At 43.0% G+C, this 18,429-nt stretch overlaps 2 protein-coding genes across 3 annotated transcripts in view; one reads left to right on the top strand and one right to left on the bottom strand.

The window, feature by feature from the left end:
* aimp1b (aminoacyl tRNA synthetase complex interacting multifunctional protein 1b) overlaps positions 1-233 on the top strand; it is an 11,299-nt gene extending 11,066 nt beyond the window's left edge. Inside the window, exon 7 of the mRNA XM_037540929.1 lies at positions 1-233. This exon is cut by the window's left edge and continues 128 nt beyond it. Coding sequence (XP_037396826.1) covers positions 1-39 — 39 coding nt within the window. The 3' untranslated portion in view covers positions 40-233.
* Positions 234-6,033: 5,800 nt separating this feature from the next.
* Positions 6,034-18,038, bottom strand: LOC108412190 (complement factor I-like). Of its 2 annotated transcripts, none has more exons than XM_017684121.2 (12): positions 17,871-18,038; positions 16,283-16,682; positions 15,935-16,082; positions 15,188-15,375; positions 14,870-14,983; positions 13,287-13,418; positions 12,883-12,909; positions 12,658-12,794; positions 10,767-10,870; positions 9,432-9,712; positions 7,754-7,855; positions 6,034-6,422 (listed from the first exon to the last, which is right to left on the bottom strand). In XM_017684121.2, exons 1-12 carry the CDS (start codon positions 17,925-17,927, stop codon positions 6,217-6,219), a joined length of 1,896 nt encoding a protein of 631 aa, XP_017539610.1. In that variant the 5' UTR covers positions 17,928-18,038; the 3' UTR covers positions 6,034-6,216. The 2 variants fall into 2 exon arrangements, with proteins under 2 accessions (XP_017539610.1, XP_017539611.1); XM_017684122.2 differs by having other exon boundaries at positions 12,682-12,794.
* Between the last annotated feature and the right edge of the window lie 391 nt (positions 18,039-18,429).

Genomic DNA, 18,429 nt, shown 5'->3' with positions numbered 1-18,429 from the left:
TGCCGAGCCGCTACCATCAGCAACGGAGGCATCAAGTAAAAGAACGAGGGTCGTCACCAAGGTTACCAACATCTTCGCCCAGCGTTGTTTTTCCACCCAACCTACCAGATTCAGCTAATCATCCCTGCTGCAGTGAATCCGGAGTGTTAAAACTGGGAAACTCTGAGCTCTGAAATGTTCCACAACTGTCCAGTTCAGTAAGAATCATAATAAAATCCAGAGCTATACATTTCTCTCCGACTTTATGGAATTTTTATTTTTTAAAATGTACAGTAACAGTGATGCTAAGGCGTATGTAACGTTACAGATCCAGCCAGGTGCCTGCAGTAAAGTCAAATAATGAGGCTTAACTTATAAAGCGTTTGACAAGAATCGTAGTCGGTCCATCCATCCATCCATCCATTTTCTAAGCTGCTTCTCCATCAGGGTCGCGGGGGGGGTGCTGGAGCCTATCCCAGTGGTCATCAGGCAGAAGGCAGGATACACCCTGGACAGGTCGCCAGTCCATCGCAGGGCAGACAGACAGACAGTCACTCACACCCAGGGGCAATTTAGCATCTCCAATTGGCCTGACTGCATGTCTTTGGACTGTGGGAGGAAACCCACGCAGACACGGGGAGAACATCACACAGAGAGGACCCCGGTCACCCGGCCGGGGAATCGAACCCAGGCCCTCCTTGCTGTGAGGCGACGGCGCTACCCACCGCACCATCATCGTAGTCGGTGAACAGGTCAAATCCGAAAAAGACAAAATACACAAAAGATCAAACATAAATGAAAGACACGAAAGGCAAAAAGGCAACGTGAGAAAATCCAGAAACACAGTCAGAACGCAATAAGAGAAAGAAGCATACAGGAAACACTCAGTAGCTCTACTATGAGAAGCAATCTAGTCTTAAGCCTGGGCTTATAAATTAAGCTAGATCTAGTCACATGATACACAGAGCAGGTGAACCAGGTCAGTGAATAAACACTGATTTCTTGTATAGCTGTTTTATCACCTGTCTGTAAAGCACTTTGAGCTGAAAAGTGCTATAGAAATACAAATGATTCTTATCATATTAGTATTCAGGTGACTGGGAATAGTGATGGGTGGATTGCGGAGGTTCTACAGTCACATGATCTCCCAGGAGATTTTGAATAGACTCTCTTGGTACTTGGCACTTACCATGTAACCCAAAATAATTACAGAAGACTTCAGTTTGTACCGCACACTTACCTGGTTAATGCACAGAACCTGATTCACATTTCAGTGTAATTTGATTAAACTGTATTGGAACTTGCCAACATGTTACCCCACAATCGAATCCTGGATTCGATCCTAATCTCACAAGCACTTCAACTCAAATTCCGCTCTGTCCCACTGTTTTACAGTTTACAGCAGTGGTCACCAGCCTTCCTCCGGGTGTCCTACCCACTCAGTGGACGTTAGGAAGATTAAGGTCACTCATCAGGCTGTTAGAGGTGGCATTGCTAGCCTGACCTAAGGAAGGACATGTGGAAACACTGTGAAGAACGCAGCACCTGTCAGAATATATACACCGAGGATTATCTCAGTAACTACCATCCACAGCAGAACCAGAACCAGATCTTTTTCACAGAATGAGAACCCATTACACTCCTAAAACTGAAGGTTCTTGGCTTAGATGTACAGTTCTAGGACCACTGAGTTGGTTCAGTAGATTTACGTGATGGTTCTTTAAACTCTAGACAGATCCTTTTTACAGATCAGCACTTGGAAAACTTGTTTGCTAAAGAACCGTCCATTGAGAACCACAAGCATTCTTTGTGGTTCTTCCAAAGAACCTTTTCTGACACCTTTATTTTTTTATTTTGTGGTAACACACTCGGCTAACTTGGTAGAAATGTTTCTGGCTAGCATGGAAAACACCTCAAACCACTGTTCTTTGTCAAAAATGTAAATGTTTGAGGATTTAGAAGTCTAGTTCATCGTTTTCTTATCCACTCAGTGAGCAACCAGCGGGGTCTTGTTCTAAAAGGGACCCCTGCCCAGACCACTTTAACAGAACTTGAACGACACTGAAAGATATCTCCCAATGCCCAAGAGAACCACCAAGACTGGAGCACATGGGATTTTGAGCCTTGTTTTTCCCCGGAGGAGAAAACTTGAAGGTCCGATAAAGCAAAATGTCTATTCTATCAAACTTCTTCTCCAGATGATCATGTGACCTTCACTCTGAATCAGACTGAACTGAAATCCATTGAACTCATTATTTATCCCAGTGGCTAAAATCACTGAGTGCATCCAGACTAATGTGGAAAAGGCTGCTGCTGCTTCACTCCCTGGTAGTAGCTGTAAATCTTTCAGTGGAAAGCTTCCATTCCTCCACTGACAGAGACAGCGCTGCACCTGACAGCCCTCAAGTCACATTCCATATAAAAGCCCGCCAGAGCCGGCTAAAGGCCCCCCGAAGCTCAGCTAATCCTCCCGGAGCAGATTTGATCCTGGCTGATCTCGATGGAGTTAGCCGAGCTGAGGGACAGAAGAAGAGGCTTCTGTTGGGCAGCTGGAGAACAGCCTGTGAGAGCCCAGTCCAGTGCAGTCTGGAGCTCGTCGCCGGGCCATTATCCCCCTTTCATATGTCTAGTCGTTTCATGCATATATCCTTAGAAATAATGAATATGATCTTCTAAGCCGCTTCTCCTTCTGGGTTGCGGGGGGTGCTGGAGCCCTTCCCAGCGATCACTGGGCAAAAGACAGGAAACATCCTGGACAGGCCGCCAGTCCATCACAGCGCAATTTAGCACGTCCAGTTGGCCTGATTGCATGTCTTTGGTCTGTGGGAGGAAACCGGAGAACCCAGAGGAACCCCCACGGTGAAAGTAATTTAAACATATGTATGTAATTCATTTAGTAATGGAGCACGGAAGTGTGAATAGCCGAAACCCACACTCATAAAAATATTGTCACTGCAGTGAAATAACGACCGTATAGTTCCAGCTTCCATACAGCTTGGACAAAGACATCAGTTCAAAAAGCAGCGAGTATCCCGTCAGAGTGTTACGGAAAACTGTTGCTACATCCGGCATCTGTCAGTGTATGAACTGACGCTTGTTAAGATTTAATCTTCTGCTGTTTTGGGATCATTTTGGTCTAAAATTTATAAAGCTGAATCTCCAAAGTGAGCGGTGTGAGCCACGGTGAAGTAATCCAGCCTCTGAGCCAACAAACAGAGTGAAATTAAACCCCAACAAAGAGAATTAGACACAAAATGCCAAGTCACCAGACGACTAGACGTCAAAGTGTCATCATGGGAGAGTAACCGCCCTCTACTCACAGTATAGATAATAAAGGTATTATGTAGCATTGCTTTTTTATCTCTTCAGTATATGAATGAAGAAGTGACAAATATGACTGAGTGCAACTGTTATTTGTTTACTTAACTGCATTACCTGATGTGAATTAATCAACACGCTGTGTTGCCAGTTTTTTTTACCATTGTCCTATTAATGATCAATATTGATAATGAAAGGTTTTGGTCAGTGGGGTTGGAGACGTAGGCATGATGGTCAGTGGGGTTGGATGTAGGCATGAGCATGAAACCTGCTCAAACTGGAGAAATAAACATGCTTCTGCTTCTACGCTGACTATAGCAAAATATATATATAGTATATAAAGCACAGATTATTTTCGTGCAACTTAAAGCCATTTAACTTAAAGCCATCCTGGTATTTATATCATCTAACTCGATAGATTCAATCGTCTGTTTGTCCCTGCTGGGCCAGGGGGGTTACATGGGATGTGCTTTAGAGCATCACAGATCACCATCCATTGTGTGAATATACTGCATATACCCAAAGAGGGTAAGTGATTAACTTATTGCAGTCACTGCAGTTTGCGGGTTCTCCAGTAGCTCAGAGAGCAGTTCTCCAGGTTTAGTGAGCCTCAGATGCAGTTCCCTCTGATGCGACGGGAGTGGAACAGGTGGGCATTTGAGTTCTGAGGTCTGATGAAAGGTCTATTCAAATGATATTTCAACTGAAATTATATCAAACCTACTACCAAAGGCACCCTGAAGCTGAGCAAATCCTCTTGGAGCAGATTTGATCCTGGCTGATCTTGCTGGAAGTAGCCTGGTAGAAGACCAGAAGAAGAGGCTTCTGTTGGACAGCTGGAGAACTTCCTGTGTCAGCCCTGTCCAGGGCAGTCTGGAACCAGTTGCAGGGCCTCCACCCACCTTTCATGTAACCTGCCTGGATGATAGTCCAGCCACTCAGCCTCAACCTGAACCAGCAAGAACCCAACAGAATCCCAATCACACCTTCACTGAACTGGGCAGCTCGAACTTTGACTATGGTGAAAAATTCTAAGACTGACTGATGTTCACAGCTGAGGTTGAATATAAACCCAGTTTTCCATCCCTGGTCTCTTTGTCTCTGGGCAAGGACTCACTGATTAGCAACACTGTCAGAGGGAGCCCCTAGTGGTCAGACTGGGTGCTGCCACATTTACAGTGGAATAAAAACACTGCGCTGGGCTTTTTCACTGCTTTGTTTACTGAGCTCATCTGTATATCTTAGACTGGACTGTTCTCATTGGCTGAAATGGCTCTGCTGTGGGTCCTTTAAAAAAGACCCAACAAAAATTCAACTCAAAAGTGCATCACATTCAGGACTTCAGCTGACAGGACTAATGTCCTTATTTCCATATAAACACAGGAAAACAATAAATAAGTCAAATATTTCACTTTGATCCACAAGCAGAACATTCTGCCTTTGTGTAAATTGATAAAAATAATTAAAAAATAGGATTTTTGAGCGTATCTGCTGGAGATTCTGAAGGAAATATTCTAATGCTTTGCATCCATGCTAATAATAGCAGAGTAGGACTGGATAGAGGAAACGTAAAGGCACAGTATGTGACTGTAATGTCATCTTTTTGGCACATTTCCAGTGCATGAAGGAGATTTTATCAGTCAGATCCCTTCTTTATCTTTAGTATTCAGTAACATTAAGTAATACTAGCAGCCTATAGCTAAGTCTAATGTTCTGATAAGCTGGACGAACTCCACTACGCTACAGAGCCTGTGAAACGATGTGAGTCTATAAATTAGTGTTAATCTTATAAAAGTGTTACATTGGTGAAGCTCTCAAGGCGCAGTGTTTTCTCTGTGATGTTTCAGTAGATCCAGCTGTGCAAGCTCTCATCGGGCTCAGAGCTGAACTGAAGGCCGCTCTATGCCGGGGCTCTTTATTGAGAGAGTTACCATCAAACTGAATTATCCCAGCTCAATCACATAGTATTGCCTATTACAAGCTTTAAGGATCCGTATTTCATCTGAAATAGCTAGAAATGTTTGTGTGAATATTACTATTACTATTACGATCACATCGGAGTGTTTGCCCAAATGAGCAGTGTAGAGGTGTTTTATTACCTTATTTGCCTTTTCTGTTTTAGTTGGATGGAAGAAAACCAAGCTAGTTGGTCAGCTGTGTTCTGTAAGTGCAGACAATATAAACGCTATGCTCAGAGAAAAGTACTGTGGTGCAGTTCCTAACAATGATGATGAGATACTGTCACATTTCTCACTCCTACTATAATACGTCTCTTTAAATAGTCTTTATAGTCTGACTTTGTCCTCTTTGCATTTCTTCCTCGGCCTTTCTGATAGCTTGCTTACTTTGTTTGTTTCACGGATCTAAACTGATTCAAAAGACAATATTCCAGAACACTGGAATGCTGTACGGATGCTTTTAATGTTTACATAGTTGAATTTATTTCTCCAGAGGTTTTATCTGATCTGGAGGAGGTCATCAGGGTGATGTGAAAATGGATTGTTTTTGGGCTTCAATTCAATTGAGTTTAATTAAAAAAAAAAAAAGTGGGACTGAAATCTTCTCAATTATTGTTTTAATAAAATATAATTTTTTCATCTGGCAGCACAGGCATTCCTATTTGTGCACACTTCAGCTATTATTTATTTAATTAATTAATTTATTTATTTATTTATTCATGCATGCAAAAGTTTAGAAAGATCGGTGCAATTCCACTTTAAGAAAACCAGACAGTCATTAGTTGTATCCGTACACATTTTAATGAAAACAAAGGACTTTCCTTATACAGTGTTAATAAACAGCATTCCATTACAAAACAACAGGAGTAAATAATCTTATAAATTACTAAAGCAAACAAAATGTCTGTCTATTTACTATGTTTAACTGTGTGCCTAAAGCAGGGCTAAGCTTGGTTCTTCCTCAGCGGTTGTACTTGGTGACCGCAGGCCAGCCGGTGTAGAAGCGGATCCATTCGAAATAGTGGGCCACTTTAGTGTAAACGCCGGGGGAACCAGCCTCCCCACACTTCTGCCCCCAGCTCACGATGCCCCACACGTACGACAGCCCGCTGGCATCCTCACACACCAGCGGACCCCCAGAGTTGCCCTGACACGAGTCCACATCACCTGAGCAGGTAAAGACAGGACAGATTGAGAAAGGTGAGACTGAGAGACACACCAAATGTGTCCATTTAAATAAATTTATTTATTTATTTTAGCCCATTTGAGAACCTTAATGACAATCGCTGTGTTTAAAGTGACATGAAACCAGACCCCGGAGGGGCGCAACCATCATTGGCATTATTGTCAGGAGATCTGGAGAGAGACCATCTGAATGGCAGCACATATTACTCTAAGACCTGTGTATATATATTGTTCAGCATTAATGGTGCCTTCATAGGTGTGCAGGTCACCCATGCCATATGCCAAACGCACCCCCATACCATTACAGAGGCTTTTGACTTTTGAACCATGTGCAAGTACAACTTGGATTTTCCCTCTTCTCTTTAGCCCAGAGGTCGCAGCTTCAGGAATTTCCACAAACAATTTCAAATTTTGATTCGTCAGACCACCGCTCATCCTTAACGAGCTTGGGCCCAAAGAAGGCGGTGGCGTTTCTGGATCCGGTTTATATATGATTTATTCTTTGCATGGTAGAGTTTTAACTTGTATGTGAAGATGCAGCGATGACCTGTTTTCACAGACAGTGGTTTTCATGTGGAGTCCATGCAATGATTTCCACCACAGAATCCTCTTTTTAATGCAGAGCCCGAAGCCATCCAGTATTGGTTTTCATTCTTGTCCCTTGGCAGACAGATATTTGTCTCGATTCCCTGAATCTTCTAATGATATTATGCACTCTAGATGAGGAAATTCCCAAGTTCTTTGCTATTTTATCTTGAGAAACATTATTCTTGAATTGTTGCACCATTTACCCAGGCAGTCTTTTACACAGTGGCGAACTCCTTCCCTTCTTTACTTCTGAAAGACTCAGCCTCTCTGAGATGTTCTTTTTATATCCAGTCATGTTCCTGACCTGTTGCCAATCAACCTAATTAGTTGTGAGATGTTCCACCTGGTGAGCACACTTGCCCGCAGAAGAGGGCAGCCCTATCCATGGAGCCTGGGGAACGGTTGGGGGTGAGGTGCCTTGCTCAAGGGCACTTACAGTCATGTCAGCTCAGGGGATCCACCTGACAACCTTCTGGTCACAAGGCTGGTCCAGCCTACAGCTGTTTAGCCCCACTCATTTAGCTAATAGCAGCTGAGCTTTTGGTACACAAACTAAACACACATTGAAATAAAATTCAAGAGAAATGTGGAATTTAGGCCCATCAGAGTGCAAGTGAATAATACTGAATTATTGCTCAGTACAGGCTGACATCATCATCATCTCCAAATGGAAAAACAGTAAAAACATCTGAAATACACACACAGCAGACCCTGCTAACCCATACCTGCACATTCCATTCCATCCAGGAACCTCTCCTCATAATACGTCTTGCAGTTTCCAGTAATTGTCACATTGGCCCATTTCAGAGCACCTGTACTGACTCCCTCTGTAAGAAACAGGGAAACAATGATCAGCTTCCTCAAGTCCCTCAGATACGTGTACACAGTTAACATAATTCACCCCCGGAGCATATAGTCCATACCTGGAAACTAAACAGCAAAAAGTGTTTTTGTGATGTCACAAAAAACAATGCATTTACATATATAGCCATTCCACCTACAGACGTGCAGCCTTGCCTATTCACACTTTCAGCCTAAAATGTCAGCCTAAAATTTCATTTGAATGAAACATTTGAAGACAGGGTCAACCAGAACAGAGGTCATTCATAAGTTTGGGTGCTCCTGGTCAAATGAGGTTTTGTTGATTTTTCTGAGTGAAAATTCATGTGCACACATTTTACTGCACAATTGCCCTTTGAAATTTAACATATTGGGAAAAATGTATCTTTTCAATATGAATGGAACATTTTATATTTTATGCTTTTTACATTTTTTTACTTCTTTTCACGTAGAAAGTTAACAGAACATGTAAGGACGTTCAAACCTCTTGTGTGAACCTTAAAGGCAGAGTAACAAAAACAGCCTGGTTAATTCCATGGAATAAAGAGAGTGTGGAAAATGGCCATTTAAAGAGGAATTCCAATTGGTTTTGGTGAATAAACCCAACTAGACTTCATAAGAGGACCTTATTGATGCAAAGTATAAAGTTTAGGGGGGTCTTTTAGCTATAATACTGGTTGGAAGACATAGAAAGGAATGTCCTATTTATACATATTTTATAGCTCCATAAATAAAACTATGTTTTGAGAGCTTAATCTCCTTATCCAAAAATATCATTTAACATTAAAAATGTGAGGTTGAGGTCAGATTTGTATTTGCCAGCTACTTGATTTCATTTTCACCATTTAAGGTGGAATGGGAAAATCTGAACAAGAAGCCAGCGAATGTCTTATCACGAAATGTTACCAGCATTAAAAGAATAATTAGGATATTTTGATTAGTAAGGGGGTAAATAGTAATATTGTGCTGTGCTATGAATAAAAACACAACAAAAGGTTTATGTTACGCTAATGATAAGCTCAGTAGGACCGTTTGATGGGTAGGATACCTTGTTAGCTAGCCATTTTGTGTTTGAGAACCCAAATTTTGACAAATGGAGGATCACACTTATTATTTAGCGCAAATAAATGCAAGAAACGGTGAATCCTCATCATCAAAGAAGTGGAAACAAACAAAACTGGGACAGGCTATGGTAGAAAATAAAGATGAGCACTGGTGTGGCCTTTCCCAGGTGACAATCACTGACGAGAGACAAATGTTTTCAGAGTGACACCAAAGTAGCATGTTTTCTTCTGGACAGGTAATTTATTGTAGTGGTCTACCTGACGGACACCATAGGTCCTGCTACATGCTTAGAAAGGGGGGGGTGAGGGAGGGACTATTCATTTGATAGAAATCTGCAACCTCACCGCATGATACCACTAAAGATTACACATGGCTCCTTTAAAGAAAATCACATAATATACTAAAAATGTAAGTTGTGTTCACGGCAGCTGCTGTTTTTAAATGGTGCAAGGACTAAAAACAGAACAAGGTATAAAAGCCTCGCTGCTGTTACCGTACCTTTGTTTCCTCCCCAGCCGGAGATGGTGCAGGTGTCTCCATCCTGGAACTGCAGAGTGGACCACGGCAAACACACGGGCCGAACCGCAGGGTTGGGCTGTAAACACTCATTCGACTGCCTCAACTCCTCCAGCTGCACCAGCGCGATGTCGTTCTGGTAGGTGCGCGGGTTGTAAGCATGGTGGATGATGATGTTCTTCACTGCAGCGACGTCTGTGGTGCTCAGCAGAGGATGCCTCTTCCACAGAGAGAACCATATCCGGAATGATGCAGGTTTCGGACTGCAAAACAAATAAAAAGACAGTTTTCCTTCCATAAGCCAACAGTAACTGACCAGCCAAGGCATTTTTAGTGTCTGAAGTTTCCTTCCTAAATGTAGGACTAGAGCTATGATGCTAAGCTAGCTAGCCTGTAATGCGAGACCATACCCAGCCAGTTGCCACAGTGCTAACTGCATGCCTAAATTGTTACCCACCCTCATGAAGCTGTGTAGAGTTGCTCAGTAATGACTTCAATATGTATTTCTGACAGAGTCTTTTATTTGTAATAAATGTTTACATCAACATTTTAAGTGAAACTGTCATTACATGCCCTAATAAGCAGTGACTTAATCATTAACTAATTACCAATAAATTTATATTATATACCAATGCATTACTAAATGCTACCATTTGAATTATTAACCAGTATTTGATAATATGTATATATAACATATTACACAGTAATAAAATTCATGATAGTTATGATTTAAACGTTTACGTCTGTTGTCTGTGTCTAAACGATTAAGTTATTTACTGTACTACTGCTTTATTACTCAAAACTCTTCCTTAATGCATAGTTAACCATTATTACGTTGTTAATAAAACTTTAATAACAATTAATAATCATTCATGTAAGACATTACATTTAAACATTATGCATTTATGAAAAGCATTTACAGCCTTATGATGATTTGTGTGTCCCTAAATGGTAAAACGTATTCATACAGTAATCATTGTGTTTTATTATTAGTGGTGAAATTATAGATTTTATATATTTTTATTTTTTATCCTTTACAAATGATTAAATAACATTAATAGGGGCTCCTTATGACGTGTTCCTCTATTTTCCAACCTCTCCTTAGAATTACACAGCCTGGTCTTGTTTCTGAATCTTTTAGACTGATATATGTAAATGAGCCCTGTTCTGATTGGCTATAAAGTAAAAGTTCAAATGACTTACTTTTGGAGTAAGAGTGGGAAAAAAGGCCAAACTATCGCTTTAAGGGTAACAAAGGGACTTTTTCGTACCACAGAACAGATGACACATTTATAGTTCTGCTCACTGGCTGGTTACCTGACGCAGTGGGCAGCGGTCAGAACCCAGCAGCCCCCCAGGTATACCCCCCCACAGCGGAACTTGCCCTTCTCTTGCACTGCCACCTGCCACTGGAACTGCCACTGGAACCAGAGGTTTCATGGTTATCAGAGGTCAAAAGGCAAGCTAAGTGTATAAAGTCTGAGTCTATAACGCCTGTTTGCAGTTTAAACACTACTGTCCAAAAGTTTGATATTGATGTAAACAGTACAGAAACAATTTCAGATGAATGTTAAATATTTTTTGGGATGTAATTTCTGAGTAATTTCCTGTCTGTTTCTCTACAGCAGATCTTAATGGGTTAACAACCATTATTGTTGCTTGATAACTGCAGACCCACTAGTGGCCACAGGTGTATAAAGCCGAGCCCCTCGGCCTGCAGACTGCTTCTACAGACATTAGTGAAAGAATGGGTCGCTCTCAGGAGCTCAGTGAATTCCAGCGTGGTACCGTGATCGGACGCCACCTGTGCAGCAAGTCCAGTCATGAAATTTCCTCACTACTAAATATTCCACAGTCCACTGTCAGTGGGATTATAACAAAGTGGAAGCGATTGGGAATGACAGCAACTCCGCCACAAAGTGGTCGGCCACGTAAAATGACAGAGCGGTCAGCGGATGCTGAGGGGCATAGTGCGCAGAGGTCACCGACTTTCTGCAGAGTCAATCACTACAGACCTCCAAACTTCATGTGGCCTTCAGATCAGCTCAAGAACAGCGTAGAGAGCTTCATGGAATGGGTTTCCATGGCCGAGCAGCTGCATCCAAGCCTTACATCACCAAGCGCAATGCAAAGCGTGGAATGCAGTGGTGTAAAGCGCCGCCACTGGACTCTAGAGCAGTGGAGACGAGTTCTCTGGAGTGACCAATCACGCTTCTCCATCTGGGAATCCGATGGATGAGTCTGGGTTTGGCGGTCGCCAGGAGACGGTACTTGTCTGACTGCATTGTGAGTGTAAAGTTTGGTGGAGGGGGGATCATGGTGTGGGGTTGTTTTCAGGAGTTGGGCTCGGCCCCTCAGTTCCAGTGAAAGGAACTCTTAAAGCTTCAGCACCAAGAGATTTTGGACAATTTCACGCTTCCAAATTTGTGGGAACAGTTTGGGGAGTTTGGCCCCTTCCTGTTCCAACATGACTGCACACCAGTGCACAAAGCAGGTCCATAAAGACGTGGATGAGCCAGTTTGGTGTGGAAGAACTTGACTGGCCTGCACAGAGTCCTGACCTCAACCCCATAGAACACCTTTGGGTGAATTAGAGCGGAGACTGTGAGCCAGGCCTTCTCGTCCAACATCAGGGTCTGACCTCACAAATGTGCTTCTGGAAGAACGGTCAGAAATTCCCATAAACACTCCTAACCCTTGTGGAAAGCCTTCCCAGAAGAGCTGAAGCTGTTATAGCTGCAAAGGGTGGGCCGACATCATATTAAACCCTATGGATTAAGAATGGGACGTCACTCAAGTTCATGTGTGTGTGAAGCCAGACGAGCGAATACTTTTGGCAATAGTGTGTCTAAACCTCAATGACTTACTTTCTCACTTGCAAAGACAAAAATCTAGTTTGCTTCTGGTTTTGTAAATCACACAGCTGAAGTACTGTGTTATGACAGCTTTGAGAAGGTTTTGGTCTAAAAAATATATTAATGGCAGAATGATACCTGCAAAGAGCATGGCAAAGAAATCACTTCACAGCAGACCTCTCAGAATAACTCTGTTTACATCTGAACACTGAAATTAGTGCAGTTCTGTACTTTTATGCAAATTATGTTGCTTGAACATAAAGCAGGTGTTCTTGACTCGCTCTCGTATACTAAAAATGGCATACGGTAAGATCCACCCCTGCTGTGAATCTGTATAATGTGTGTGTTCTGACCGGTAAGGCCTCCTGTCCTCCCACCATCCGTTTTCTGCGGATTGGTCGGGTCTCCTCCTCCTTCCTGTAGACATAACTGAAGTTCGGAATCCCACATTCCAGCTGACTCTCAGTGTAGTTACGAGCCTGCAGGATATCTAACACACACAGAGGCCCACAGCCAGTGAGTTAGCACCGATTTAGCATCTCTGAAAACCTGGACTGTGAAGTTGAAGAGATACGTACCCTTTCTTTGGCTCCGCCACACAAGCTCTGAAAATCAAACAGGACATATTAGAGTTGCTCAGATGCTGGAAATTGGTGCTTTATAAATAAACTTCACCAAATTCACTATTTATTAATCTTCTGGTTCATCCAGGTGGTCTTTAGGAAACTTTAACCAGGCTGAAATGTTCTTCTTGGAGACTAGTGGCTTTCTCCAGATGTCCCACAGGTAGGCTGTTCATATAAATTGGGTTGTTGGACGGTGTGCGTGTGATGCTGGTGGGGTTTCTCCAGAGATAACAGGGGGTTAGAGGAGCTTTAGAGCATCCACACCCAGGGGGCTGTGGGGGTCTTTATCTGGCTGTAAGCGCACCTGCACCGTATTATGTAATACTGGCTCTGCTGAGAGAGGAACTGAATCTCACCAGTTTGAGCAGGTCCCACTGCAGCGGTGGGGACTTCATCTTCTCCTCCGAGACAGTCTCTGATCCCATCCCGAACAGCGTGGCCCGGAATACACACTCCAGACTTACAGTGGAACGCCCCGCTCTGGCACTCTGAACACACAGCAGTCAGATTAGAGCTGGATAAGCAGGAAAACAGACTCTTTAGAGCAAAACTCATCAAACAGCTGCTGAACAGCTGCTTACTGTTAAAACATATTTAGGCAACAGAGCACATGAGGGAATATATTACTGCAGATTACATCACAGCTGTGATTCTGTAGCAGGCATGAGCCTCCACAGTTTTACGGATAACTCTACCAAACTGGTTCAAGGCCTTGGACTTTAAACCCTTATGCTTTGAGTGACCTTAAACCTTAATTATATGGATTTTATTCAAATAAATGGTTAGACATACCAAAACAATAACAATCCCATTGAAATGTTACAAAATGTTTCAGTGGTGACTGTTTTGATAAGGACAGTTGTAACTCAAAAATGCTAGCCTGAACATCTGGACACACATAAAATCATCATATTTTTAATTAAAACACAAAAAATTTACTTAAATGCAGAAAATATTTGTGTTGTTAATTTGTAATTTGTAATCTTTTCAGATTTTGGGGCACATTTACTTTAAACCAATGGTATCGAGCTGCTCCCTATGTGGATATGAGGGACAGGGATGCAGTCTCACTTCATGCCAGGTCTGAATACTTTGTTGATGTCGGGTTTTTTGTAAATGATGCAGTTTAAACTATTTCAGTTGAATAGTCGATAGTTCTGTAAAAAACTAACACTGTGAAAAACCCCTGAATGCTGTATCAAATGTGCTTATTGGCAGTTCCTTCCACCAAAAAAGTACCTTTCTGAGCTACAAATGGAGCCACTAAAGTGTTCCAATATCAGGTTCAGCTCAGCTTTTGTATTATTTTCCGGATGGAGCTGAACGTGGTTTTGTTCCAGTCTGTGAAGCTGGAACAAAGCCCATCTTATTTGCTGAACTGTAGTCTATTTGCAACATGCTGACAGAAGACCAGGCGTGTGCGGATGAATGAGAGGATGGTTTGATGAAAAGTGACCAAAGCAAAAAGGGACAAAACACAAATCGTAGTCAGAGTCCAAGCAAAAGATCACACACAGTTCAAAAGACAGAGCAGAAGTACCGAAGGGGAAGGCGAAAGACGTAATCAAAAACGAGGCAATAGGGTCAAAAACACGGTCGGACAATCAGAATCAGATAAAGAGAAAACTCAGCAGCTTCGGGGAAACGACGCCTCGCTCTGAGACGGACTGAAGCCCGGCGTACAGACTCTGGTCTGCCTGTCCTCTGATTGAACACAGGTGGTAACACTCAAAGCTCAGGAGATTGTGAGCGCTGATAGGAGCGCAAGCTGGAGTCCAAAGTCACATGATCTCCCAGTGTATTCTGGGAGTTGGAGTTTGTGTCCTTTCTTTTTTGAATATGTTATGATCTGCCAGGTCTAAAGTGAGCTGGTGTGAAATGATATATATAAAATATTTATATATTTGAATTGAGGCTCTAGAGCTGATAAAGAACTCACCACTGCAGCACATCTCATCGCTGTTATCTCCACAGTCATCGACTCCATCGCAGGTGTGTTTCCACAAAATACACTTCTCATTCACGCAGCGGAACTCCGGACACTCGTCGTCATCTAACGCGGAGAAAAAGAGCCAGAATAGATAAAACGAATGCATTCATTCATTCAATCATTCATTCATTCATTCTGACAAAACTCATCTCTGATGTGTTGATTAATTTGCTTTCTGACAGCCAGGAAGTGCTGGGACACTGGGTGTTGATATGGACCCTTACAACATAATTATTATAATAGTGGGTTCTGATGGGGGAACAGCACCTTGGGGTGTCTTGTAGCAGGTAAAGGCAGCAATCTCAGTGTCCTCCTCCACATCCTGAGGCTCATTGATGGTACATTCAGCCAGGGAGTACTCAGATCCTGTGCAGCTCACACTCACACACTTATAAGGCCATCGATGGCCAAACTCCAGATCCTTAAACATCATCTTCTGAGCAGAAGCTGCACCTCTAATTTGAAAGAAAAGAAAATTAGGAAAGCTGCTGCACTGATGGGATTACATGACTGTACAGATGTGATTATTTTAACATGTGGGTGGCTTTACGTGGCTGTACAGGTGTTAAAGCCCAGATGTACAGGCTGGTGTAGGTGACTGTACAGGTAGAATCACCTAATTCTACAGTTGTGTTAATTTGGCTACACAAGTGGGATTACCTGGCAGTACAGGTGGGATTACCTGGCTGTACAGGTGGGATTACCTGGCTGTACAGGTGAGTTTGTCTGTCTATACAGAAGAGATTATTCAAGTTTACATCTATAATTACCTGGCTGTACAGGTGGGATTACTTGACTGGGCGGGGGGTGTTTACCTGGCAGTACAGGTGGGATTACCTGGCAGTACAGGTGGGTTTGTCTGTCTATACAGAAGAGATTATTCAAGTTTACATCTATAATTACCTGGCTGTACAGGTGGGATTACTTGACTGGGCGGGGGGTGTTTACCTGACAGTACAGGTGGGATTACCTGGCAGTACAGGTGGGATTACCTGGCAGTACAGGTGGGATTACCTGGCTTCTGCTTTCAGGCTGCGACAGAGAACATTAGCTGCAGCCATGTCCCACGACTTAGCTCCACAGATCAAAGCTCTTCCTTTTATGGTTTCCACCTGAACGACATCTCGATCACCGGATTTCTTTAGCTCCGCCTTAAAGGCATCTGTAACACACACACACACACACACACTCACAGTGACACACACAGACACACAGACACAGTCATTCTTCTTTCTCTAAATCTCCAACACACACTACCACTCAAAGTTTGGCATCAATATTTTTCCCACATGTTGGGTGCAGACGCATGAAGTTTTAATAAAATGAACATCCAGAACGTCTCGTATTCCATCTGTCTCTCACCTTGGTCACAGGAGCCGTAGTGAGAGAACACCGCTGTGTTGCTCCTGCAGGCAATGGCTTGTGCCTGACAGTAGGAGATGTAGGACCGTCCATTCAGTCCACAGACAGATCTGCCCAGGCGTGGACACTGATAGGGCAGCTTACAGACGCACTTCCCGTTGAGGCAGCGCCTCCACGGTGGGCAGAACACTTTAGAACAGGACAGGCGTGTGTACTTTTCTTTCAGACACTCCTGAGACAAACGCTCAGAGCTGGGCTGTAGATCAGGGCCTGGTTTCAGGGGCTGTGGATCTGGGTCTGGTTTCGGGGGCTGTGGATCTGGACCTGGCTGTCCTGCAGGTTTTGATTCTTTGGGTTTGCCTACAGGTCCACTAGGAAGAGAATCCTCTTCTGGACTTTCCTAGATAAACAGAACATGTACAGTTTTCAAAGAGCAATAAAACGGTTCGTTTCATCTTCACAAAGAACTTCCCTAACTGCCTCAAAAGTTTGGGTTCACTGAACCCAAAGTAGTATGCAAGCAGAACAATCCCGGGGGCACCGTTAGAAGGGACAGATCAGGGTCTCATGACGTCTGTCTCCACACTCTGATAATAATGCAAAAAATGACCAACCAAAAAAGTAACTTTAAAGGGCCTGTTTTGCTTCAGGGATGTCACTGAAACAGTTTATTTAATATATATATACACACACACACACACACACACACACACACACACACACACACACTTATTCAGTCTATAGCAGCTTAAAAGAAGCAGCCCAGAGCACTCTTTGGATGAGGCTCAACACAAGACATCCAGTCAGAAGAAGGCATTACATGCAAGGGCTGTTCGTTAACTGGTAGTCGGAGGCCCCACTGGCCCGGTCAGTCACTCATCCCGGGCGGAAGCCGGGGTGAAGGCTGATTAATTTTTTAAGCACTCAGGAAATGATCAGCAGAAAAAGAGTTATTTATGTTAGTTTTCGTTGTCATAATCACTATTATTGCTACAATCCATGTAAAATAATCAAACTGATGTTAAGGCCAAAGGCTTTTCCATTGTGTTTAAGGTAAAAAGGGAGGAAGGGCATAAAAATGCCATTTCTTTTACATTTATGATAGATTTAAGCTGCATTTGGGAGAACTTTAATGAACCTCACTTTGATGCCTTTACAGTAATTAATACCTGTGATCAATAAGAGACCAAAGACCAGATTTACACTGGCTTATTTTCATTATTTCCTCGTAAAGATTTAGCATAATCACTCTCAACTGTTATCTAATGACTCCAGCTCAGTAAATTAGGAGTAACTTGTTTAACTTAAGGTCAGAGTTTACCACAAACTGCAGAGTAAACAGAAATGACCGCTTGTCCAAACGAAGAAACCAGCTTATTGACCACTAAAACACTGACATTCACAGCATTTTGCAGACGCTCTTATCCAGAGCGACTTAAAATTTGATCATTTTTACATAAGTAGGCCAAGGCGGTGTTAGGAGTCTTGCCTTATTGGTATAGTGTAGGGTGCTTGCCCAGGTTGAGGATTGAACCCCAGTCTACAAGGCAGAGGCGATAACCACTACACTAACCAACCACCTACTTACAGCATGTGCACACCGCTGGAGGAGCAGAACGAGGAGAAGGACGAAGGTGGTCCTCATATTTGGTATGTCCTTTATTTCCTTCTTTCTTGCCTTCTTTTCTTCTCCCTTTTTCTTGTGAACTCTTTCTCTCCCTCCCTCTCTCCCTCTCTTTTTTTCTCTCTCCCTCTGTGTTATCTAACTGGACGCAGCACATCTGGACACTGTGATGGGCTCCAAAACTGGGTTCAACAAATCATTAACTCTGATCAATACAGACCAAATATCACCTACAGTGTGTGTTTGCCTGGAACATGCAGTCAGATATTCCAGCAAAGCAGACATTAAAGGGGCCTCATGCAGTGATGCTGTAGTCGTCTTGAGTGTGAGATTGCACAACACTACAGAACAGAAGAGTCCCACCCAGTCAGCCAATGAGCCTTTCTACCAGCTCCACACCCAATGCTCCCCCGAGTACTAACACCTGGTTCATGTTACACGCTCACCTGCCACTCTGTAAAAGCTCACCCCCCTCAGCTCCTCGTGCTGCATTGTCCCTACTCCACGTTCTCTTGTTCTGCCA

This window comes from Pygocentrus nattereri, chromosome 9 (assembly GCF_015220715.1).
Source record: "Pygocentrus nattereri isolate fPygNat1 chromosome 9, fPygNat1.pri, whole genome shotgun sequence".
NCBI lineage: Eukaryota > Metazoa > Chordata > Actinopteri > Characiformes > Serrasalmidae > Pygocentrus > Pygocentrus nattereri.
This window is presented reverse-complemented; position numbering and strand designations above follow the sequence as displayed.